This window comes from Musca vetustissima, unplaced genomic scaffold, assembly GCF_032173495.1.
Source record: "Musca vetustissima isolate MV318-11 ecotype Yass unplaced genomic scaffold, APGP_CSIRO_Mvet_v1 utg32687, whole genome shotgun sequence".
NCBI classification, from domain to species: domain Eukaryota; kingdom Metazoa; phylum Arthropoda; class Insecta; order Diptera; family Muscidae; genus Musca; species Musca vetustissima.
Genome location: NW_026874970.1, coordinates 129,936 through 156,888, shown reverse-complemented (window position 1 = coordinate 156,888; position 26,953 = coordinate 129,936). Strand labels below are relative to the sequence as shown.

General features: G+C 33.2%; 1 protein-coding gene across 1 annotated transcript in view; it reads right to left on the bottom strand.

Moving 5' to 3' along the window:
* Positions 1–11,757: 11,757 nt before the first annotated feature.
* LOC133337490 (uncharacterized) overlaps positions 11,758–26,953 on the bottom strand; it is a 30,824-nt gene continuing 15,628 nt past the window's right edge. The window contains exons 3-4 of the mRNA XM_061545710.1: positions 17,029–17,221; positions 11,758–13,809 (exon numbers count right to left, since the gene is read on the bottom strand). Of these exons, the coding sequence (XP_061401694.1) occupies positions 11,770–13,809; positions 17,029–17,221 (2,233 nt within the window). The 3' untranslated portion in view covers positions 11,758–11,769. The remainder of the gene's footprint in view (positions 13,810–17,028; positions 17,222–26,953) is intronic.

Genomic DNA, 26,953 nt, shown 5'->3' with positions numbered 1-26,953 from the left:
ACGTAAGCGATCGTCACATTATGAAGTTCTTAAACGTATATATGTTCGTGTATGTTCACAAAAATTTTATACATATGTACGTATATGATTTTTTTATGCAACAGTGCGTTTTGCGTTTATAGTTTTTTTTCGAACTTCTTTTTTTTTTTTTGGAATACGCCACAATTACGTTTTTTTTATTATTATTTCCGATAGCCGTAAGCGCGTTTAATATATGTGGATATTAAGATCCCACTTCTGAACTAAAAGATTAAGAGAATAACACTTGTTCGTTTTGTCCGGATTTATTTTAATGGAACATAAAACGTTTATTGATTTAATTCATATTACGAAAACATAAAATAATAAAGAAATGTTCGATGTGAAACATAAAATAATTTAAAAACTAAATGAAATGGAATGCGCGTATGCGCTACGACGTCTAGGCAACAACTGCTCGCCAATCCGGGCTGCTGCTACGTCTTCTTCTCTTCGTTAAAAATTAATTCGATTTTGCATAGTTGCAAATTATCGTACTCTTACAATATACTAATTATTTTAGATTCAATTAAATGCCTCAAATCATTCTTCACTCTGATGTTTTTCCCCGCGGTACACTAAATACACTAAAACGATACCGCATTGCTCACTGATTTTTAACTATTATATACAATTTATTTCCACATTTTTCTATATAAAATTGAAAACTAAACTAAATTGTATTTGACATATAAGCTGCGTCCGATTAATCGATATTTGGTAACAATTGTTACCAAAAGTTACTGGATGTTGTCTGTTTACTTAAAAGTCCAGTAAAAGAGAGCGAAAAGAGAGAGCTAGTTTGACAGTTGTGCGCTGAGAATGGTACTGGGTAAATTCTTCCAGTAAGATTTATCCAGCACAATTCGACGTATTTCAATCAGCCCTTAATTTCAAATTTTGACCAAAGTCAAAAAACATTTTTTATTTTATAAAATTTATTCCTTAATAAATTTAAAAAAGTAAATTTGAAGTATTTTAAGTGAAATAATGTGATATTTTGAAAATCAGACAACTGGATGTTGTCTGTTTAATTTTCTCAGTTTTATGCAGAAGAGAATACACACGGCTTACTCTCTGAAATAGAACTTATACTATTCACTATTTAATCTCACACGTACACATGGGGTCTCATGCATAAAACGTGAGCTTGAGCTCGGACTCGATTTTTTGAGTAAAAGGTGCTTGTCGTATGCATAATAAAATATGATGTATTTGCTTTTACTCACTGCTCACGTTTGATCTGTTCTTGCTCAGTTTGAACTTAGAAATTGATGTTGGATGAGATTGTTCTCATTTTCGTATGCATAAAAACAAGCTTTTGTTTACTTTTGTGAGCTCTTGCTTAACTTTTGTTGAGCATGCCTCTTAGTTGACTCGCGTACACTAAAATGAATAATTATCAGTGATTGTGAACATAATTTATCACAGAAAATGATTTTGGAAAAATAATCCATGAATATTTTGTGTTGAAGCTTGACAATAACCCCAAACATAAACCAAAACATGTCAGCGATTGGTTGCGGGAGTCTAAAATCCGGATTTATGATGGCCAACATAATCATCAGATCTTCACCCTATAGAAAAATCGTTAGATCATCATCGATAGCAAAATTCAAAGGGATTCACTAACAAACAAATATAACCTCTTCCCAAAGGTTCAGGCTGTGAAGAATAGTGCATCAAAGGATCAAATTTTGGATCGTATAGGTTCAATGTCTCGTAGGTGTAATCAAAAGTAACGGTTTTGCTGTCGGTTAATAGCTAAATATAATAGCGGAATATAAAATTGAGGAATATTAGCCAAGTATTTGCAAATATTCGGGTTTCAACAGACGGGTATGGATTATAATAATAAAATTGATTTTGATCAGGAAAATACATATACTTTAGGAGGTCTTCGACAAATATATCGATGTGTGGCGTATATGCACTCCGCCTTATGGTGCGGATTATAATAATATAAACCCTAATAATAATAATATAATCCGTTATTTCTATTCCAAATATTTGCTTCATTTCTTTGACACTTGGTAACTGACTTTTTCGAAATAAATATTTATTTTCTTTAATTTGTGTTGTACTAAAAATGCTGATATATCGTCAGTTTCTATTTTATTATTAGTATTTACGACTACTTCTAATTCACTACCACTAGACGACATGTTTGCATTTTAATAACAATTAGAAGTTTGATCTCAATTTGCTCAAGTATTTGCAATTGGTTTGAACTCATTTTTATGCATACGAAATTGAGCAAAAGCAGTTGCTGTTCGATCTAACTCAACTTACGAGCAATTGCTTACTTGACTTAACTCATCGCTTTTGCTCGTTTTTATGCATGAGACCCATGGATTCGCCGGCAGTATAGTCTATGGGGGCAAGCACAACATAATGAAAATAAAATTAAGAAAATAAGATTTTTTCAATGAAAATATGTAATTTGTGGGAATTTTGTCATTATAGATCCAATTTTTGTTTACTTCGCTTGGAGATATTGATTCGATGTTTTTTTGGGTAATACAGCCGCCCTATATAACGTTTTGTGATAGCGGAGAAGTTGAAGTCGAAAAAATTGTTACGCTGAAAATTTAAAATCATTTCCTAACAGATGTTTTAAATAAAAACTCATTTTTGACATTTTAATATATTAGCATTTATTGTTGTTTGAATTCTTAAGTTATAATTAAAACCTTAATGGAATTAAATCGTATTTGGTTATTATCTAACTAGAATATAATTTATAGTTTGCAATTTAAATACAACGCAAATGTTTAAAATACAAGGAATTGGACAGAAAAAAATCGTAGTACACACAGTAGTAAATTTTGCGGTAATACACCAATACTTTTTCTCGAATAAAACTCATTTCCAAAATTCTTTAACTCGGATTAAACTCGAAATAAAAATTAAATTTTCACATTTGGTAAGACAAACGACTACTTTATTTTGTTCGTTAACTTGTCAACGAAATTCATTACTTGATGTCGATACTTTAGATGTATGGATTTTACTTCACGCCATGCGAAATAAATTCTGCAATATAAGTAATAATAATAGTCAAGTCGAGTATGACGCTGCATACAAAGACGACAAAATAGAGAAACAATTGCCGCAAATTAAAGTTTTGCCACACTGTGTATTCTGCGTTAAGAAACTGCACAACGTTTACATATAGGCTTAGGCTACGTTTAGACTACTAAATCCACTCGATTTAAAATGTCAATTCCATTGCGTATACGTTACGTTAATCCTGTTCACAAATCCAGTGGATTATATTTGACGTATATATTGACATTTGAGATCCAGTGGATTTCGTAAATCTAAACGTACCTTTAGAACTGAAATCTATTTAATTGATTGCACGTATGATTACATATTCATAATTCATTTTAGGTCGTAATCGACATCGCTTGCTTCTTAATTCTAAACGTTCCTTATTTTGCTAATTATTGCTCAATTAAAACATTCCAATAACAATGTATATATGAGCATGAATTTTGCCACTGCAGTTGACTGTTAGCATGCATTTTGGGCGTTGTCAATGATTTCAAAACAATATATATATGTATAAATATATCCTTATGTGTGAGTGTGTGGTGCTTTGTCCTTTGTCTAATTGCGTGGCTCGACAATTCCTAATATATTCCAAAACAATTCAAATTTCTAAACTATTTGTCATAGACAATATATATTACATTTAAAAGCCTTGAATGCGTTCATAATGATTTTCGTGTGTACTATTGTGAAAGTGTTCAGCGTGTTACCATTTATTGTAATTCCCATTCTATTGTGTTAAAGGCACTGTTGTTTTACTTTGTATTATTGTTAATCTCAAATTCTGTCATTTATTGATGTAGAAAAATATATTTCGAAAGGATTATATATATATATATATACATATATACACAGAATATATATATATATATATATAGTAAAACTTCGGTTTAATGATTTCCCGATTTAACATTTCCATTTTCCATTATATTTGTACCCTTTTTATGCACTGTTACAATCTTTTAAATCACTAGTTAAAATCTTTTTTATCCTTTGAATATTTTTCTCAGAAAAAAAATTAAAATATAGTTTTTATTCAGAATCTATTAATAAGATCACCCAGCTAGTCATCGAAATCGGATTCGGAATTCTCAAGTCTAATGTCAAAGACTTTGACTTTGTTTACGTTTTCAGGCTGAGAATATCCTTGAAATAAATTCTTTAAAAAATCCACGCCTTAGGCTGAGAATATCCTTGAAATAAAGTCTTTGAAAAATCCACGCCTTAGGCTGAGAATATCCAGGAAATAAATTCTTTAAAAAAAAGCCTTTTGAGTGGCATCTGATATTCAGGTGGCCTGGATGACCTTATTCATAGGCCTTGTTCTGCAGTTTTCAGTAAGAAAAATATGTTTATCGATATTTTCGATTTAACGATTAATGCCATGTTCTGACGGGCATTCGATCAACGTAGTTCGCTCTCAGAATTACGTACATGAATTAACAACATGTTTCTATTCTTAATTCACTATTCTTAATTCATGTCATCATCATTTTTTTATTTCAAACTTTTTGTTTCTTGTTTTACACAAAAATTCTAACATATGTGCATGAATCACATATGGGTCTAAATAGAAAAATTAATTCTCTTTCTCCTGACTATAGTATGAACCCATATCTATTTACTTTTAATTCATGTTTTCTATTTTTTCTAAAAATATTGTTGTTTTCATGCATTTTTATATTTTCTAAATTGAAATGTCACATATAAAAATTTGTTTGAGTTTCTCCAAATTTATTTCTTGTTTTGTACGCTAATTAGAACCAAGGGGAAAGAAATGCATATTGCATTATGTAGATAACAAAATGTACATCCTGCTACATACATATATAGAAACTAGACAATGTTTTACTTTTCATTCATTTTCAATTTTACTAAAAAAGTTTGAAAATTTTATAAATATTTTCAAACTGTCAAAATTAATTTATTTTCGATAAATGCTCTCAATTGTTAGGGATGGGACAAATTTCTTGGTGATTCAGAGAGTGATTCGAATTGAACGACGTACAAAAGTCGGTGTTCGCTCAGACAATTTTGTATGGGGAACTAAGTAATTACTTCATATTTAATGGTCGAACAACGAATGAGAGAGCGAACAACGCTCGTCTGTACATGGCATAAAGCGTTATACCGATATTCTACTGTATTATATAAAGAAACAGTTGCGAATTACATATTTCAAAAGAATCAATTACATGACACAAAGTGAGTTAACCTGATTTGTAGTTTATGTGTTTATATTGTAATACATATATTTTATCTGCATATGAAGAACTGTTTAGAATATATTTTAATACTTTTTAATACTGTAACGGAACCCAATATACTTTACAATTATGTATATATTCATACATACATACACTTATAATTCACAATTATAAGATCCACATATCTCAATAATCTATTTATCGTGATATTTGACGTATATAATTTCAAATAATTCATGTTCGTGAAATTTATCGAGATAATTACCGTAAATATATGTTAACACTGAAAGCATAGAATTGTTTGTTTTCATTTTCTTTTATATTAGACAAGTTGTCAAAAGAGTAATCAAAACATAACCTAATGCAAGGCAAATTTAATAAGGTAGCCGCATCAGAACAGCTGTTGGTACAATTATCTGATAAAAATGTTGCTGCAAAAGAAACAGTAGTAGCATAAATGAAAAAAAGAACTCTGCCTTTTTAAGAACTTGTCTGGAAATACATTAATTAACATTTTCTGAATGACTTTGTGTAAAAAATCGTATAAATCAATTTTTTTTAACATTTCTGACATATCTCTGTTCTACAATCGTAGTTTCTTATATTCAGTTGCTCATGCGACAACTTTAGGCGTGATTAGATTTACAAAATACACTCGATCTCAAATGTCAATTCCATAGCGTATATGTCAAATATAATCCACTGGATTTGTGAACATGATTAACACTAGAAAGACGGGAATTTTGTATATACCTATATTGCCTAAAATCGGTCAAAATGACCCCATTCTAAAATAATTTTTATTGTGTACAGAAATTTTTTAAACTAATTTTTTAATATTTTTTACATTATTTACAATCATACAAAACGTTGTTATTATTTGTTTTCGGTGGTAGGGCTCTCGAGTTTCCCCTTTTGAAAAATAAGGGCGCGGACAAAATGTTCGAAAAAGAGGAAGTCTTTACTCTAAGAGTGAAATAGACTTGAAATTTAAAATTTATTTTTTCCGATTTGTATGTTCGTTTGTGTTTCTAGAGTAGCAAACGGGTTTCGATGTTGTTTTACTGATCTGGTCATATAAGAAATTTACTTTATACAATAATAAAAGTAGTTTGATTATTTAATATTTCACAAAAGGTCAAAATGACCGCTTTTAGGCTATATAGGTATAGCACATGTGAATACGGGGAATGAAATAGGGGAGGAAGCAGCTACTATGATTAATAAACGTAGTTCTATGTGGTACAAAAAGTCACCAAATTTTAAAAAGCTGGGTCATAATATACACAATGGTTTTAGTACTTGAAATTGAAAAACGGTCAAAATGACTGCCTTCGGCAATCTAGTGTTAAGATGACATTTGATATCGAGTGCATTTAGTAGTCTAAACGAGCTCTTACTTCAACTTTCACACTGTTCATCATTGTCAAATTATATAGAAATACAAGAGTCATATTTTAGTTTTTTTTTTTTTCTTTAATTGTCTCCCCCTTAAGAACTCAGAAGTTCACGAAATTTGTTTCATAAAACTACTTTTGTGTGGCTGATAATGTGAATTATCTTCATTTAATGGCTAAATTTATGGCATAATTATTACAAGGCAGGACATAGCTACCAACAGATTACAATTTTTTCTCAAGGTGGCTTGTTCTATCAAATCATATTTTGTGTATCAAATTCAAATTAAATTGAAATATATTCATGTTTTCGATGGCGGGCATGATTTCCGACTACTGACATTCGAAAGAGTATATGTCTGGCTCTGGCATAAATTAGGATTATTGACGCAAAAATTAATAAAATGGTGGAGCTATAAAATTTGATTTTAGGAAAATTTTCTATTTTTTTACCATAAACCAAGTTAGAAAATAAGGAAGAACTTGACCGATTACCATTCGTACGATAGCTAAGCATGCTCAGAATAACGTGTTAAAATTTGAAAACGATTCGATTAATAAGTTTTGAGTTATCGTGCCCACCATTTTTAAAAACCCTGTTTCGAGAAAAACGCGTTTAAAATTTGAGAAGTGTTCTTGCCGTCGCTTGAGCTAACACAAAAATTTGCCTATATGTATCTTCAAAAGTTGTTGAGATTTTCACTTGAAATTTTATAGGGACGAATTAAAAAACAAAATTCAATTTTTTGAAACCGAGAATGGGAGGGGTCCCCTTAAATCGAAATAATTTACAATTTTTATGAAATCAGTGAAATATGTATGTTATAGTAATACTTGTCTAATTACAAATGTAGATTATCTAAATCTTTTATATATTTTATATTAGGGAAAACTTGATATAATTGTTGCATATTAATATACATGCTATGTACAGACACGCATACATATATTTTAATTGGAACTTGTGGTCAATAATTATAGCCCTTTTTTGCTTGATGCACATTGTTCTCAAGATATAGCTATTAGTATTACAACTTATGTTTATAGACTATAGATGCAGGCAACACTAACATATGAAACAATTATGAATGAGGATATTCTCATTTCATTTTAAAAGCCGAATATTGTCAAAAGTGAATTATCTGGATGTGACTACCTTGTATATTTATGCCATGATCAGATATTTATGTCATGAGAAAATATTAATAAAACTTGACATAAAAATGTGAATCCTATAAATAGATTGATAGATATATGTCATAGCATTCGCGTCCGCGACCGTATTGCGGAGTTCAATTAACACGCGAATCGAACCATTCGAAACTTCGACATATAAATAAATTTTGGATTTTCTCCAGAATAGGAAAACTAAATATACGTTTAAAAACTCAAAAAGCTAAAAAAATGAATATTTGGATCCAATAAATTGATAACAATTAATTCCTTATGTACCTTGACATTTTCGAATGACTCACAATGTTTTCTTTTATAGCCCGAATATATAACGGATGACATGGTCCATGAACTGCAACAAATATTATTTGGTTAGAACTTATTATTAGCATGTTTCCTATTGATTTCGATTATTATTTTGATTTAATCGATCACAGTTTACCCATAAATCGATATAATACATATTGTTACGCTATGGGGTGCGGAATATAAGAACAATAGAAGAAATATATGTTATAAAAACAATTCCTTTTTCAGTGATTATAGAATGTGATTCACACATTTACTTAAATAAGCATATTTATATATACGAAATTGTAATAAAATAATTTCTATTTTATAACAAAAATGCAAATATAAAACGAGCAGAAATATATCACATACCTTAGCGTTATAATTATTTTTTCAAAATTTGTTTAATATGTAAACTAATACAACTATTAATCTTTAAAACTAAGGTAAGCCTACAAATAAACTCTACAAAATTGATTTAAATTGTACAATACAATAGCCACATTTATACAAAAATTCTCTCCACGCGGACCAATATCTCTATAAGAAGGTAGAAGAGCTTTGAAAAAATTCACTCTTTTACGAACGTTTTCGTTTCCTGCCAAAACGTTTATAGTTTCGCAATTTGTAATACAATTTATTTTTTTTATTCAAAATCAAAACTAAAAAACTTGAGCTTTAGGTCAAGTTTTGTTTAAACGCAACATTAACATCCTTAACAACGAATTCAATTTTGCAATATCAATCAACAAATGGAAAATAAAAATACTTATATTCAAAATGATTAATTTTAGGATGAAGCAGACATTTATGTTGTTCGAAAACATGCAAGAATCTTCTATTTAACTTTTTAAAGTTGACCAGTTTCTGGGTATGGAACTTAATTTTTAGAAGATATAATTAATTGTGTTCGTTTGCTTTTCCAGTAACATTTACTAAATACGATATTTTCACTCTAAAGACGGCAAATTGAGAGAAGTAAACGAACAGTATCCAATAAAAAGGTTGTACCGATACAACTAATTACAACAGCAAAAATGTTGGCTCAAATAATAACATATTTGTATAAGAATAAAGTTTACAAATATTAAAGTATTTTGAGAAAAACTGGGTTTGTTTGTATGGAAATCATAACAAAACAGCTGAACTTTACTGGGTAAATGTTACTGGAAAAGTAACCAGACAGTAATATATTTCCTCTAATTAGTTATATATGTAACATATATGAAAATGTCGTAACATAAATACGGGAGGACATACATATAATAAATATCAATTTCGAATTTTATGTGACTCCTGTTAAAACATTTTTATAAACATAATTTGTCATATTTCTATTGATAAGCTTGTAGATTGTTTTAGGCAAACTAATAGTACGTTTACATTTAACCGGATTTCGTCAACCCTGTGGGTTTCAATTGTCAATTACTTTTACTTTTTACTGGAAAAGTTATCGGACATATTTCTATTAAAGGCCAGTATCAAAAACGGCCTGCCTGAATGTAAATTGTTTACAACGATAACAATTTTTTTTTTGTTTTAGGCGTAGTCGTAGTACGGCTGCTCTCGTAGGCGTAGTCGAATGCGTTGTCGTTTTTTGTCGGTATCATGGCACAATAAATAGGTAGTCGTATGGCACAATGAATAGGTAGTCCATTTAGCGCAGCTGATGTCTCGATTAAATGTCAAAGTGGGTAATTTCTACTTGAACTCGATGTGCAGCGTTGCCAACCATTTGAAATATTATAAGGAAATTTTTGACAGATAATCGAGACAAAAACAAAGGTTTATGTTTTGATACATCACCTTATTATTAAATCATGGGTAGTCCATTTAGCTCAGCTGATGTCTTGATTAACTGTCAAAGTGGATAATTTCTACTTGTATTCGATGTGCAATGTTGCCAACCATGTTAAATATTATATGCAAAAATTTTACAGATAATCGAGACAAAAACAAATGTTTTGGTTTTGATACATCACCTTATTATTGCATCATGGGTCGGTATTATGTAGAATTTACGACAACGCCAAATTTTGTAATAGATTTTTGTTTTACTCTGTTACAAAACGAAAGCAAAAATTTCCCTTTTAGAACCCTTTTTATATTGTATTGGAAAAACTATGTCATTTTGTTTGTTTTCTGATTAATTTTCTGGTAATTGTTATTCTTATGAATATTGGGAAATGCAATAAAGTCTAACGTAACAGTTAATCAGTAAATATTGTTAAAATGCAGTTTTAACACATTTTTATATTTTTTTCTATGCAGTCGTCAAAAAAATCTTTCCCGACAGATTTTGCGTATTGTAACGCCTTTCATAATACCGATTTGTCGTATAAATACGACAGTGCTAAATTTTTAACACGACTACGCCAACCGTAATAAGGGTAATAGTAAAAATTAGTTAATTCTTGCAGTTCTGGAACAGACCAATTGTAAATAAAAAAGATTTTCATTCTCGCCATTTTCGATCAGGACATCCAGATGGCGACTTACAGGAAATACACAACCATGGCACCATGAATAGGTAGTCCATTTAGCGCAGTTGATGTCTTGATTAACTGTCAAAGTGGACAATATCTACATGAATTCGATGTGCAGTGTTGCCAAACATTTGAAATATTATATGGAAAAATTTGACAGATAATCGAGACAAAAACAAAGGTTTTTTTTTGTGATACATCACCTTATTATTGCATCATGTACACAACCCTGTATATACGTTTTCTGTCAAAAATTTTTGGTGTGGCGAAAATATCTTTGAAAAAATTTCGATTTATTTCGATTCGATTCGATTCAACACAGCACTGATTTTATTTTAATAAATAATTGCCTTTTCACCACATTTTATAAACATTTTGTGTATTTTTGGAAAATTTTTTAAAAAAATTGGTTATTTTTCGAATCCAATATATTTTAACAAAAAAATTAGATATCACATGTCCTTACTGGATGATCCATGCTACAATTGTTCTAGGTAGGCTATACCAACTTATAAACTGTATGTGGTGTTTTTGAAAAATGTATTTTAAAATCCATATTTTACAACATAGGTAAAAAGAAATTTGTGATTTGTGAATGAATTAATATTTAAATCATATTCCTCGATTTTGAAAAGAAAACCTCACATTCCATTAAATTTTTGCGTTTTTGTAAAATGTTACAAATATGTCCAATGAACAGAACGACTTGTTGCATTTGTTTTTATTTATTCTGACATTAGAGAAGGTAGAGTTGTATTATTGCTTTTTTGACAAATAATTGTACCATGGGATGACCTAATGCCTAAACCTTGGGTCCTTGCACACTTGCGTAATACGCACGTTCAAGAAACCCTATAAAGGTGAGAATGTGGGTCTTTTAGTTCGCAACGCATTGAAAAAGGTTCGAGCCTGATAGTCGATTACTATGACGATGTCATTTTTAATATATTTTCTTTTCAATCGTTGTTAAATATTTTGTCTTTTAATATTTGTCATGCACGTGGAGAGAACTTAAATCCTTTCTTCTACACTATTTTTTTAACATAAAAAGAGTTATTATTGTTGTTATTGATTGATTTGGACCTTAAGGTGTGCTATTATTCAAACGTATTTTCGTTAAATTTGTCGGACAAAATACGACTAGGTTTCCATTTCGGCATTTTGTTCGCCCTCTTGATCTTCGTCGTGTTCGTTTAAGAGTGGACTGTCGTCATCCATGTAGCTGGGAGGTAACGGTGTTGCCGGTGTTGTTGGGGCAGATCGTGAAATCCAACCTTTGCGTTGCCGGTTGCCTCTATTCGTAAAGAAATTCGAATTAACTACGCTGGTAACGGGACTCTTTAGGATGGTACAACGACTACCAGATGGTATCTGGTTCGTGGCCATCATTGGAATGTACATGGCCTTATTGGGCGGTTTCGATGTGTAGAAGCGTTTTTTGCTATGCTGCAGCGTTGAGGGTCGTTTCGATGCCGATGAAAATATAAAACTACTGCACGTAGTTGCCGCGTTGGCATTGCAATTTAGAGACGATTTGCTAATCGCGGGTTTATTGGGTTGCTGTGACCCCATCAAAACAGATGACGTTGATGGTGCAGAGGTTAATGAGTTAGTGGGCGAGTTATTTGCCACTGATGACTTAACTAAGACGTTAACCTTGGCAGCTTCGGCCAATGATTGTTGTTCGGGCATAGTTGAGATGCGTTGAAGCTTCCCTCCGATATTGGCAGATGATGCATCATTTATTTTTGCCGATGGTGCCGGTGAAGACAAAGTGTGGTGTAGAATTGGTCGACCTACCGTCCGGAAAGCCAAATCCTCCTCGTATTTTGTAACGCCTTCTTGAAGTTGCCGAATTTGGTCGAGAATCTCCTTCACTTCCCCCGTGGGGCTGGTAGCTTGAGGCGGCGAACTCGGTGTTCCTATATTGGCCAGGCTACTTACGCCAGAACACGTCCCAGAGGTCACATAACTGCGCAACAGCCCCTCATCGATGTACTTCTTGGTCAAGTCATTCATTCGCAACGGAGAGTCACTCGGCGGAAGTTTTTGTTGTTGTTGCAGCAGTTGACAGCAGGTTTCCAAGCTCCGTCGTAGGAGCTGCAAGTCTCTAATTTCGTTGTCATTACAAAGAAGTGACGAATCTTCGATTCCAGTAGGAACTGTTATTGAAATACCACCTATTGAATTATTGGATTGATACAGGACCGTTTCCCTATTCGATGACGCCTCGACGTGAAATTGATTGGGATTGGTGCTGGCTCGATGCAGCGGTATAGGCTTAATACACCCATTGCTATATATAACTGGCGTTCCGCCTGTCTGAGGGTGAACTATGGCGCCGGCTCCCGATACCGAACCCACAGTGGATGAGTTTTCGGATCTGTTTACTCGACTGGAACCTCCGCCTCCACCAATTCCTGCCGCACAACTATTGTTTACAAAAATATCACTAATGCTGCTGTTGCTGTTCGTTATGTACCGGAAGTGTTGATCACTCTGTGACTGAGCGAATCCACTGCTGTTGGGCAGGGCCCGTATGTCATTACTACTACTACAATTTATCACATTGGCATTAATATTATCGTTTGTGCGTTCGTCGTTTTCAGCCGCATCATCATAGGATACGGTGTTTTCGAAATCGTGCTGATTTCCATTAAAATTAGTGACTCTCTCCCGACTGCGGTCACCGGTGGAGCCAGTTGTGCTATTGGTTATTCGATTCATGGTTGCATTAACTGTGACCGTTGCGTAGTGGGTGCTAGAGGAACGACCACTGTACATTTGCGGGCTATTGTTCAACTCGAATTGGCCATTCCCACTTGGTGCATTTGTGGCGCCATTACTGGTGGCCGCCATGAAATTGCCGTTGCTGACATTCTGACACACCAGCTGCGATGCTGAACGCGGCAACATGTACTGCTGTTGAAAGTGCGAACTGAAACCGATTTCCGGACTGGCTGCCCTCGAATACGGTGGCGGCACAAGCGTATTTGCTTCATTTATGTTGCATATAAAACTAGAGCTAAGCGAATCCACTGTGCTGGCTGCCGACAGTGAACCAGCCGGTCGCACTATGTAATTGCGAAAATATTGCACCATTAGATAGCTGGAACCATTTTTACCATTATCACTATTGCAGGTGAACACCAACGGGTAGAGATCTGGTTTTGATGTCACCTAAAATGAAAATACATACAAAACTTGTAAATAGTAACATACAGGAATGTTTTAGGGACAGATGAAAGTAAGATTGTGCTGTATGGGGAAAAAGGTTCTCGAGAATATGTCAAACGACCGCCAAATGAACAACTTAAAAAAAGTTGATACGCTTTTCTAAGTATTGCTTGAAAGGGTGATGCTATTTTACTTTTCGCAGCTGTATGTATGTATATCTTTGATAAATGGTTTATGTTAATGCATTGAATGTTGCTGGCAAGAATAAACTACAGTCAAACGCATTTTCAATGCGAATTAGCCTTTTCAATATAGCGAATTTTCGCGATATAACGTATTTGTCGTTAACTGTACTTGTATAATAAAATACCTCGTATTCAGATTCACTCCAGTAGATAAGCGAATTGCTATAATCCGTATTAAAGCGAAGTACTTCTACATCCATGCTGTCATGCTGAACCATGAACAGACCAAATAAATTTTTTGCGAGCGCCTAGAAACAGCACATGACCGCTGCCCTGGCCATGACATTAAAATTCTGCTGGGCGATTTTAATACAAAAATCGGAAGGGAAAATATTTTTGACCCCACCGTCGGAAAATTCAGCCTCCATGAAATCAAATTGACCATGTTGTTGTAGACGGACGGCATGAATATCAATTCGGACGATTACCTTGTGGCAGCCAAGGCACGCAACCGTCTTAATGTAGCAACAAAGTGTGATCTAATGCAATACGGAAACTCGACGTTGAAAGCTGCAAACACAACAGAGAGAAGAAGCTCCTCCTCTCATCTTACCCACCTGCTTGACCAAAGCGCTCCTTGTCCGGATAATAATAAAGATGGCAAAGAATCAAGAAAGACCACCATCAAGAAACCAATGGTAGATCAGGAGTGTGCTAATGATACGCAGCGTATAGGGCAGCCCTGCAAACATTAGCAACACGCAATACAAGAGAAAATTATCGTGAGAAAAGGAGAGATGTACAGGAGTCAGAATGAAGTCCGAAAATGTTACCAACGAGTTAAACACGAAACCGAAGGCATTGGTGCGGGCACATCCTCCTGTAGAGATGACGAAGCAAACCTGGTGACACATACAGCCAGAAGGAAGCTTCTGGTATCAAATAATAACGGTGAAGAATATACCCCAGAACCAATAAGACATAACGGTATAGATTGTATACCACCTAGCCAAGATGAGGTCAGAATATCAATTAATCGGCTGAAGAATAATAAAGCAGCAGGTGCCGATAGGCTATCTATTCAAGGGCTCTGAAGGTCCATACTACTCAAGACCAGTGGACAGACGCTGATCAGGAGCATGTACCAACTGATTAGTACACAGCATCATGGAGAGAACATAAGCAAAGGACAAGACGATATGTGCCAACTATAGAGGAATAAGTCTACTGCTATCCAGCGCGCCGTGTGAACGACTGAAGCCATGGGTTAATGACATTTTACATTGAAACATTCCATTCCAAAATACATCGAAACATTCCACCTAATCGTCGACTACAAAGCCGCATTCGACACCTAATCCGCTTAGAGGTGTTTAAAGCTATGTCTACGTTTAGCATTCCTGCAAAATAAATACGGCTATGCAGGATATCTTTAACTGGCACAAGGTCAACAGTTAAAGTTGGAAAGGACCTTTCAGAGCCCTTCAATACCGAACGAGGATTCAGACAAGGTGACAGTTTGTCGTGCGACACTTTGTACACCAAACAGCACGTGTTACACGCCTATGCCGATGACATCGACATAATGGGTCGAACTTTGCAAGCGGTAACATCCACCTTTGATAAAATTGAGAAGGAGTCTGCCAAAACGGGCCTGGCAGTACATGGCGAGAAGCAAGACGTCCAGTACAACTACAGCTTCGAGGTAGTGAACGATTTTATATACCACTATAATGCTATTATGGTCTGGGTAAGCAACTCAAAAGCAGGGTCACCTCTCGCCAGACCAAACTCACAGTCTACAAGACGCCGATACTACCCGAGCTGTTATATGGATCTGAAACATGGGTACCTGGCAAGCAGATAAGGCAGCTCTTGGAGTGTTTGAGAGAAAAATTCTCCGGAAGATCTATGGGTCGATCTGCGTCGACGGTGAATATCGCCGTCGAATAAACCATGAGCTGTACCAGCTATTCTCGGACATCGGCAATATCAGACGTATCGAGCCGGAGCGAATTCGTCGACTAGGTCATGTTGTGAGAATGAATGAGAACGCCCCAGCTCAAAAAGCATTTAAAAGCTCGGCTTTTGGAACAAACGTTCTGTCCCAAGTCAGCTAAGTAAGTAAGTACTTGTATAATCATTAAAAATTATATTGAATTGTTGTTGTTCTGTCTACATTGCATATTGAAATTGAAATTAATAAAAATGACATTTTGTGCGTTCGACGTTTTTCGGTAACATTCATATAAATACATGTGTTCTACTTTTGTGGTGAAAAACGTCGAACAAGCTAGTTGAATTTTAGGTATGTCTGTTATTCAAAAAAATCCTAGCATATACTTGTATATTCTTACGACCGACGAGTAAAACCAGTACAATGTAAATGTTTTGTAAAAGCAAAACTAAATGAAGTAAAAACAGAGACACGATTCCAAGTTAAGTTGGCCGTCTGTACTTAGCATTCTGATTAAAAATTTTAACGTATGGTTAACACAGTGACTTAAAAATAATAGTTGTACTGCATTTTGCATCCTCGGTATATACAGGTTAAAATCGCATTCTGATATTCCCTAAGAAGGGGTTACACTATGTTTTCTCCGTAAAAAAAACAGGACCAAACTTTGCAACTTTTACCATTCAACTTTCGTATTGTTCGTAATTACAACGCTACTAATCGATTGGTCGAATGCGTGTCAATGCATATGAGAACAAAGGTTCATTCCAGATCTCGGTCCAATATAAGAATTAAGATTTTAACAGCAAATCGAATTTCATGTCTTTTTTTGTGCATCAAAATCGACTACCGTCGCCACTTGACAATATCAAGGAGAGTTGTTAAAACAACCACCTCCAATATTCCAACACTCGTTTGGAAAAATGTTATTCAGTTATTTTGTTGTTACGAATGAATAATTTCCTTGCTAATGGCTACACTTGATCTGGTCCTTTGAATTGTGGTGCATTCATGATGGCATGCGAGTAACGAGCATTTGTTTGTCTTCCAGCAACACCTTGACTATTTATGAGCACTTACCTCGGTATAGGGTGGCGGGGGATGATGGAACGAATTACAGCGGCTGTACTGCGGGGGAGCGTAACACGAGCCAGCAGAATCTCCTTCAGATTGTGCATGATGTTCGTTGAAACCCCAGCCGCAAAGTGTTCGACGTTTCTTCCACAGAGAATAGGCACAGAGGATGGCTAAAATAATTGCTACCACAACACACCTGCAATTATAAATGCAATGAATTAGAAACGAAGCATTCGTCTTGCATGCCTATGGATGTATGCATGCATGTTTGTGTTTGTTTTCGTATTTATGCATCAATGTAGTTATGTATGTGGGTTCATGCATAAATAATTAAAATCTAATAAAAAACAATCAAGCAGCTATCTGCAAAGGAACGTTTTTTACTGTTCTCCATCGAATTTCTGATGTTCAATTATAAATCCCATCACAGCACGACAGGCTTACGATGGACGGATGGATGGTCGTCTGTACTCGTCCAAATTTCAGCCTAAACTAAATGCTTGACAAGAAAACATTCATTCCAATTACCCATGGAAGGCAACCCAACGGATGATGTATGTACATTGGCGTGGGTTCAAAAGTCAGAATTGCCAAAAACCACAGCAAAAAAGAACGATCAATTCAAATGGTATTCTATAAACATTATTGTAGAACACAATCAATATTAATTTCCATTGGGAATTTATATTTTACGAACATTCTTTTATTGATTTCTTTCATTTTACAAATACATGTCATCTTAAAAACGATTAAATTATTCTAACAGCATTAAAATGGTGGCTAAAAACGAAATATTATTCAATATTTATAATATCCTCCACTCGATTTTTGCATTTCATGCATTTCATGTACGTTTTTGGTTATATATCTATATATTCCACGTTCCATGGAACTCCAAATGATATTTTAGTCCGCTGATATTTCGATGTTATGAGCACATGTTTTGTACTCTGCCGGACGATTTCCTATATTTTCTGTATTCTTTTACCCTCCACCAAAAGGTGAAGTGTATTTTCCGTTTGCAACAGATTGAACTATTCACCGGAGTCCCCATAACGAATATATTCTTGATCAGAATCAAGGTGTATTTAATAAGGTGTATGCATCAGCTACAACAACTAACATTTTACAAAAACAACATTATTGTTATAGAAATTAAATTGTCATGCTGACAATTAGTTATTGACATGAAGAAACAAAAACAAATTAATAATAATAACGAATGTTGAAGAATTAAATAAAACTATTTTTCGAAAGAACGAGAATAAATTTGCTGTTCTGGCCGATACGATTATTGATTTACAAATCAATTTACATAATTTTAAATTTACAAATTTTAAGGCGCGGTTGCGGACATTTTTGAACTTTTTCTCACAAATAATCTATGTGATTCTGAGATATTAACCATACAAGTTCTGTCGGTGCGAAATTTGCTTGTACAAATCAATTTTCCAGTCCGGTCGCGGATCATTTCCAAAATGTTATCACAAATAGTCCTTGTGTTCCTGAGATATTTGTGTTAAGAACAATCATACGCGTTAAATATTATTCGAAATCTCTCGGAAAGAAAAGATAAGTTGGGTGGTCAATTGGACTTTGTTTGCTATAGACCTACGTAACACAATATCAATGTAATTAGTTAGTATTCATAAGAAAACCAGTGTGGAAAACACGGACGGGCCGACTATATAGACATATGTTAATGTTGTGCACAAATTCGTCGCCATCAGACAAACTTTGGATTTTTGGTGCATCATTTAGATGAACGGATTTCAACTCAAGATTAAGTATTATTTCGTGAAAATCGAACAACATAGACTCTTTGGTGAACCATGTAGTATTTTCCCACAAATTCCTTTATTTTTACAAATTACACACATTCGCATTTTTAATAATTATGAATGAGTATTTGAAAGCTAAAAACAATATTTTAAACTGAAATGAAAATGTAACGTCGAAAAATGTGTTTGACAATTTACTTTACAAACAAAAAGAAAAAAGTTTGAAACCATATGATTGTCACTTACACCTTATTAAATACACCTTGATCGGAATAAAATTCAATGTCGGTTTATGCAGTCTGCAAGGCATAATTATACAAGGTAGTCTCATGCAGTCATGTTTCCAATTTTTTCATAAATGTGCCTTTGACAGTATTTAGCTTTCAAAATTTAAATGAAAATATCTTCCTTCGAAATGTACGCATATAATGTGTGCGGTGGCAAAAATTGCTAAATCATTTATATTTATAAATATTTTTGAAGTTCCCTGCATCTATAACTTATATATATATATATATATTGTTGAATTTATTGAAAATATGCCAATCGACATACATACATAAAATGTTATGGAATGTATTTTTCATATTATTTCAAATTGACAGATGAGATCAAGGCCTATAGATAAGGTCACCCAGGGAGACCATTAGACTTGAGAAAAAACAGCTGATTTCCGATTTCGATTGCTACCTGAGTGACCTTATTAATAGTTCTTGGATGAGATCCAAATTAAAAAGGGTTGCCACATCAAACTCTCAAATGAGACTACCTTGGCCAGACTGTTGAAATCATGATAGAGCTAGCAATATATAATTTATAAATTGTTACAAAAATTGACCATGGGATAGTGCGCCACTTATGGAAATTCCGAACGATTTTAAATGTCCACCTCATGGTGGAAGGTATTAAAAGTTCAAACTGGACAAACTTAACGACGTTTTTATTTTTTTTTTCGCTCCCACGCCCCAATAGTTTTAATTTAAAAACACCAAACTGAATTGGTCACTCTATGTGTCCTGCCGAATAAGATGATTGGTTAATATTTAGGGGACTAAATGTACCAAAATGGCGAACATATGGCACAATTTTCACAATTACATTTTCCAACTCAATCCTTAATAAGTATTCCGAAATTAACTTTGACACTAATATTTAAGAAATAAAAAAATGTGGTTAATGGATGTGTGCTCATTATGGTTATGACTTTTTTGCAACCTCGTATTTCAGTATCGATGGCATAATTATACAAGTCATATGTTTCCAATTTTTTCGACAACATTTTGTCATAAAGGAAAAAAGTATTATCGTAGTAAAAAATAGTATATTCTTGCATTACGCGAACAGACCAATTCAGTTTTCAAAATGTACACACAGGGTGTGTTCTGTGGCATAAATTGCTTAATAATTTATATTTTTTAATTTTTGGAAGATCCAAGCCTTTAAAACTTTTAAATATAAGTTGTAACATCCATAGTTAATTCCTGGGAACAATGTTCAGCGTTAGAAAATAATTGTTTGTTAATTTTTTTGAAAATATGTCAATCGTAATACATAAAATTGTATGGAACTTACAGTACGTTTACATTTAACCGGATTTCGTTAACCCAGTGGGTTTCAATTGTCATTTCCTTTGCATATATGTCAAATAAATCCTCATAAAGTAGGTTAACCCGGTAAAAAGTTCTAATGTACAAGGAGTTTTATATTTCATTTCATTTGAATTTGTTTGGTAAGTTACAACTTAAAAAGGGTTGCCATTATCATGTTCTCAAATGAGACTACCTTCCATAATTATGCCATGTCATCAAAATCAATTTCTGTAGCATGGTAAAATAATACAAGGTAGGGCAGCTTGAGGTGAATAAATAAAATAAATATACGCAACAAGTGTTTGTGTTTGTTTGACATTTCTTCCCAAAATCCAATAGGGAATACCATAAAATGTTTGTTTCATGTGTTGAAAACTCCATTTTCGTTTCAATTAAACTTGAATATATTTCAATTTATTTTGAATTTATTTGACTTTGTATTCAAAACAATACACACACATACACAAAATATGTATTTTGATTTGATTTAACAAGCCACCTTGAGAAAAAATTGTAATCAGTTGGTAGTTGTGCCCTACCTTGTAATAATTATACCATGTTTCTGTAGTATATTTTATTACTTGCAATTGTATTTTGAAATTTTGTTTGCTAATGGCATATATTGAAAATATTTTAAATGATTCGGATAAAAAGAGTAAAACACATGTTTATATTATATTAAGTTTAATGTCAAACATTTTTTGCTGGTCGAAAAAGTCATTCAACTAGAAAACATAACAAACTTTTATCCAACGACGAAATCAATTTTTTGTTTGTTTCATAATTAAAAAACACAACAATTTTATTTGATAATCTTGCAAAATCCGATCCACAAACACGTTAAAAATAATCCACTGGATTTGTGAACATAATTAAGGTGACGTATACGCTATGGAATTGAGATCGAGAGTATTTCGTAATCTAAACGTACTTTATGTGAAAACCGGCCAAATAGAATTGAAATGCGTAAAATATCGGGCGCGAAACGAAACGAACTTCTCATTGAGGTCGTATCGCTGGTAACGTAAGAACTTCGAATTGTCACAAGAGACATTTGGGTATGAAAGGTTTTTTGTAAAGAAACAATAAATAGCTTCTGGGGAGAATATCCCAACAAGAAACGAAAGGAACTGACGAGGATCACAGGCGAGATCCGAAACTATAGTCTTCCCTGCCTTACCCCTCGACGGGCAATGCCATACATTCCCCACTAATAAATAGTTGTTTTTTATAAAAAAAAACAAACTGGGATTCAGCCTGACTATTTTGCAAAAACAAAAGTAAAATATTTATGTTGACCAATATTTGATTGGTGAGTGTTTAATTTCACGTTCTTGTGTGCAGTTTTATATTCTGGGTGTTGAAACCAGTTTAATACACACAGATGTATGTAACGAATTACGTACGTATACATATGTATATACTTGCCATAGTACTTTTCTGTTCGTATGAGGCCGAGTTACACATATTTAAACATACAATTGTTGTTTTTGAAAGTACCCTCTAAGAAAGATTGTGGACATATTCATTTTGTAATTTTGTTTGTAACTCCTTGAGATGTTCGCTGGAGACAAAATGAAAACAAACATGTATATTAGGGTGAATACACACAACACAACATATGTACGTTAGGGTTATGACTTTTTTGCAAATTTTTTATTTATGAGAATTTATAAGAATATTTGAAAAAAAGTCATTGTAAGTAAATATGCCATACAAAGAAATGCAATCAATTCAAAATAACATACCTACACTGAATTGTAAATAAAAAATCCAAAGGCTAATAAGTTTCAAAGAACAATATCTCATTTTGTTCATAAGGAAAGCCATATATTCCGTGGAAGTTTTAAATATTTGGAATTAAATGGAATAATCATTAGTTCAGTCATAAATTGGCAAACGCTCATTGTTCATTTTTAATTGAAGGTTTCTATTTAAAATTTAAAAAAGTAGTCGAATATTAGTTACTGTAAATCAGAACCCTTGAGAATCAGTCAGTGGTTCCAGTAACATTCCATATATATTTAATGAAATTCTTTGTAGTTGCCGACGACAACTATGGATAATTAAACCAAATTAAGGAATATTTTAGATCTAAAGACACCATTGAATCGTCAGTTTTGAAACGCTCTAATAATGGGGCTTCTATCAGTAAAAAAATGTATTAGTCCTGATTTAGATTAGGCAATTCTTATCGTTCTCTTTTGAATGCGTCTATACAAGGCAATTCGGTTTCAAAAAGATTTCTTTTTTATTTGTTAAATAGCTTTCTTCACATTTAAATAAATATAAAATGTCAACAAATACGAAATACCCAAAACGAATTGCCAGAAAATTACCGGTATGTGCAATTTTTTTTCCATTTCTATTCCCCTTGCCCCTCTCTCTTGCCCCTACAAACAAAGACTTGCCGCAAGTAAACTCGGCTAATCTTAATTGGGACTTAGCTATCAAAGAAAATTAAAATAGCTCTGTTCTGCACATCAATTCCCCGTAGATTTCTTCACTCTTCCCTTTAGTTATTCTGAAGAACACCTCGCAGTTTTTTTTTTTGATTTCGTTCGAATGCGAAAAAATCCGCTATGGGGAAATGAGTTATTCTGAATGAATATGATGACAATAGTTGTGTCTGCTTACTTTTGCAGTAACATTTACTCTAGTCTTGGGCAATCTCGTTCAGTACAGTAATCGAACGAATTAAGTCTTTTTTTTTTTAAATTGAACTAGATCGTTCACCTCGTTCAGTTGTCTTATATCGTTCAAATGGTTGCTCAGTTAATTTGGTATTACATTTAAGCTGCCAGTTCCATCAACCGCAAAGAATTTTGACCTTATTTAACGCCTTTCTTTTGGTCAAAGCCAGAGCACTCCTGAACGACACTGGAGGTGTAGAATAAAATTCTGTGGCGTTCAGTGACCGATGACGTTTGGTAAACAAAATCGTTCAGTGAACGACAATAATAAACATTGAACTATGTCGTTCACTCGTTCAGTGACTGACTCGTTCAATTGAAATAGGTCGTTTACGAACGACACAAGACTAATTTACTCAGTAAGTTCTATTTCAGAGAGTAAGTTGTTTTCATTCTCGTTTGAAATAATACTGAGAAAAGTAAACAGACAACATCCAGTAAGATTTTGCAAAATATCACGTAATTATTCCCTGAAATATAGTAATTTTCCTACCTTTTGGAAGAAATCCTATATAGTTCCTTTACACAAATCTGGTAGCTTAACCATCTTCTGGAAGAAATCCTATATAGTTCCTTTACACTAATCTGGTAGCTTAACTAATGTCTCGAATTATAGAGGAATTGCTAAATTAAGTGCAATTCCAAAATTATTCGAAAAACTGATTACTGATGTAATTTCTCATAAAGTTCTGCCAATCTTAAGTCCATATCAACAGGGTTTTCGTAGTGGCCTCTCAAGCATTACCAATCTTATTCAATTCTCCTCAACCGTCATAAAAGGTTTTATTCAGCGTAATCAAACAGATACAATTTACACTGACTTCAGTAAAACTTTTGACAGGGTTAACCATGAACTTTTAATATATAAATTAAATCAAATTGGTTTCTGTATAAATTTATTTAAATGGATATCATCTTATTTGCGAAATAGATCACAGGTAGTTTTGTTTGATGATTGTCTCTCCAAATCCATTAATGTTCCTCCGGTGTTCCCCAAGGAAGCCACTCCTCTTTCTTCTTTTCAAAAATGATTTACCAAATGCAATGATCCACTCCAAATTGCTAATGTATGCTGACGATGTCAAGTTGTTTATCACCCATAACTCCATGAAGCAAGATGATTTACTTCAAAATGATTTAAATAGCCTTTTTCAATTGTGCGAATTAAACTGTATGAATTTAAACCTAAACAAATGTAAGCATATGTGTTTTTCCAGATCTTCTACTTTAACAAGGCAATACAATATTAATGGTACTGTTTTATCAACTGTAGATTCATTTGTTGATCATGGTATTTTAATGGATCCAAAACTAAATTTTAATAATCATGTCATTTCTATGGTAAACAATGCCCACGGTGTCTTAGGATTTATAAAACTATGGGCTAAAGAATTCTCTGATCCCTACATTACAAAACAACTTTTTACATCTATTGTGCGACCCATATTAGAATATGGCTCTGTTGTATGGGATCCCCAATATACAATATATTCCGATAAAATTGAATCAGTGCATAAACAATTTCTAATTTTTGCACTGAGAGGTTTACATTGGAATAGTGACTTTGTGTTGCCTTCTTACACTAGCAGGTTAAAATTAATTCGATTGCCTACATTAAAAAGTAGACGTATTATGTTGAACACTATAATGGTAATTAAAATTCTAAAAGGTAATATACCCTCAGACTTCCTAATTTCATCCATTAGAATAAATGTTCCTTTTCGATTAAGTAGATATTATCAACCATTATACGTAGATTTTCATCGCACAAATTATTCTATGGGAGATCCACTTAGTAAAATGTGTATTGATTTCAATTCTGTGTATTCTAACGTGGACTTTTGGATGAATATAGAACTAATAAAATCTAATATAATTATATTTTTAAATGAATAATACAACTTAATAACAAACTGGCTGTTGAAGTAGATTTCTGTAGCTGGTTTTCTATCCCTTCTCATATTCCATCATAATGCGGATTATAGTGTGGACGCGATCCCTACGAAAGGGGAGGTTGCCCCCTCGGTCGGCAGGGGTGGGAAAGAGAGGCGTGGGAACGTACGAAAAAAAAATTGACTATTTAGGATTATTAAGGAATGAAATAAAAATGTTTTTTGACTTTGGTCAACATTTAAAATATCGGCAGATTGAAATACATCGAATTGCGCTGGATAAATCTAACCAGATGAAATTTACCCAGTAACATTCAGTAAGTTCTCAGCGTAGAACTGTCAAACTAGTTCTCTCTTGTCGCTCTCTTTTACTGGACTTTGAAGTAAACGAACATCAACCAGTAACATTTGGTAACAATTGTCTCGAAATATCGAGTAAACATACACAATTAATCACAGACAAGATTGTACTCATGGGACAATGACAAGAGCTAGGCTTACGGAATTAACAACAACTGTAGTCTAGTGTCATGTCTTATTATGCCATATTTATATATTCAACAGGTTGTTTTGTTTTTTTTTACAATTTTATTAAATAAGGAAAATATCGCGAAAAATGATTTGATTTTCACAAATATAATTTTAATAGTCCTTCGAAAAACATTGAAAGATCTTATGCCATGTACAGACGAGCGTTGTTCGCTCTCTCATTCGTTGTTCGACCCTTAATTATGAAGTAATTACTTAGTTCCCCATACAAAATTTTCTGAGCGAACACCGACTTTTGTACATTGTTCAATTCGAATCACTCTCTGAATAACCAAGAAATGTGTCCCATCCCTAACAATTGAGAGCATTTATTGAAAATAAATTAATTTTGACAGCTTGAAAATATTTATAAAATTTTCAAACTTTCTTAGTAAAATTGAAAATGATGAATGAAAAGTAAAAAATTGTCTACATAATGTAATATGAATTTCTTTCCCCTTGATACAAAACAAGAAACAAATTTGGGGAAACTCAAACAAAAAATTCTCCAAATTTTTATATGTGACATTTGAATTTAGAAAATATAAAAATGTATAAAAACAACAATATTTTCAGAAAAAATGGAAAACATGAATTAAAAGTAAATGGATATGGGTTCATACTATAGTCAGAAAGAGAATTATTTTTTCTATTTAGATCCATATGTTATTCATGCAAATATGTTAGAATTTTGGTGTAAAACAAGAAACAAAAAGTTACAGCCCTACCTAAAATTCAACTAGCTCGTTCGACGTTTTTCACCACAGAAGTAGAAAACATATATTTATATGAATGTTACCGAAATACGTCGAGCGTAAAAAATTTCAAGTTGAACAATTTCAACTTTGACAGAACGTATATTTTGTTTTTTTCTTTTGTTGGAAATAAAAACAAAACGTTCAGAAAAAATGAAATTTCGAATGTGAACATAAAATATTTGGATTAAGTTAATAAATTTTCAATTTTGTTTGGCGGTTGGTATTATTCACTTGAAGATATGGATTCGACGTATTTGGGTAATACGGCCGTACACAACATTTTGCAAAAGTGGGGAAGTTTAATTTTTTTGTACGTCCCGTCGAATTATAGGTAACGTTGTTAAAAATCAAAGAAAAAAAACTCTAATGACATGAATAGTGTTGTATAAACGGGTTAATTCATGTACGTAATTCTGAGAGCGAACTACGTTGTTCGAATGCCCGTCAGAACAGGGCATTGCTCTCGAATGCTTTAATGCAGGCTTGCTTACCCATATACGCTACCGTAACCAAGGGTCGATGGGTAAACATATGTTCTCTTTTTTCTCTTTACGTCAGTCGTTTTTAATGGTCAATTTCTGTTACGCTCGGACACACTTCAATTAATTTTTGCCCAACACTGCATTAATGTTAATTTTTAATTACATCTGAATTTGAAAATATTTTAGTTTTTTTTTTCTTTTGTTC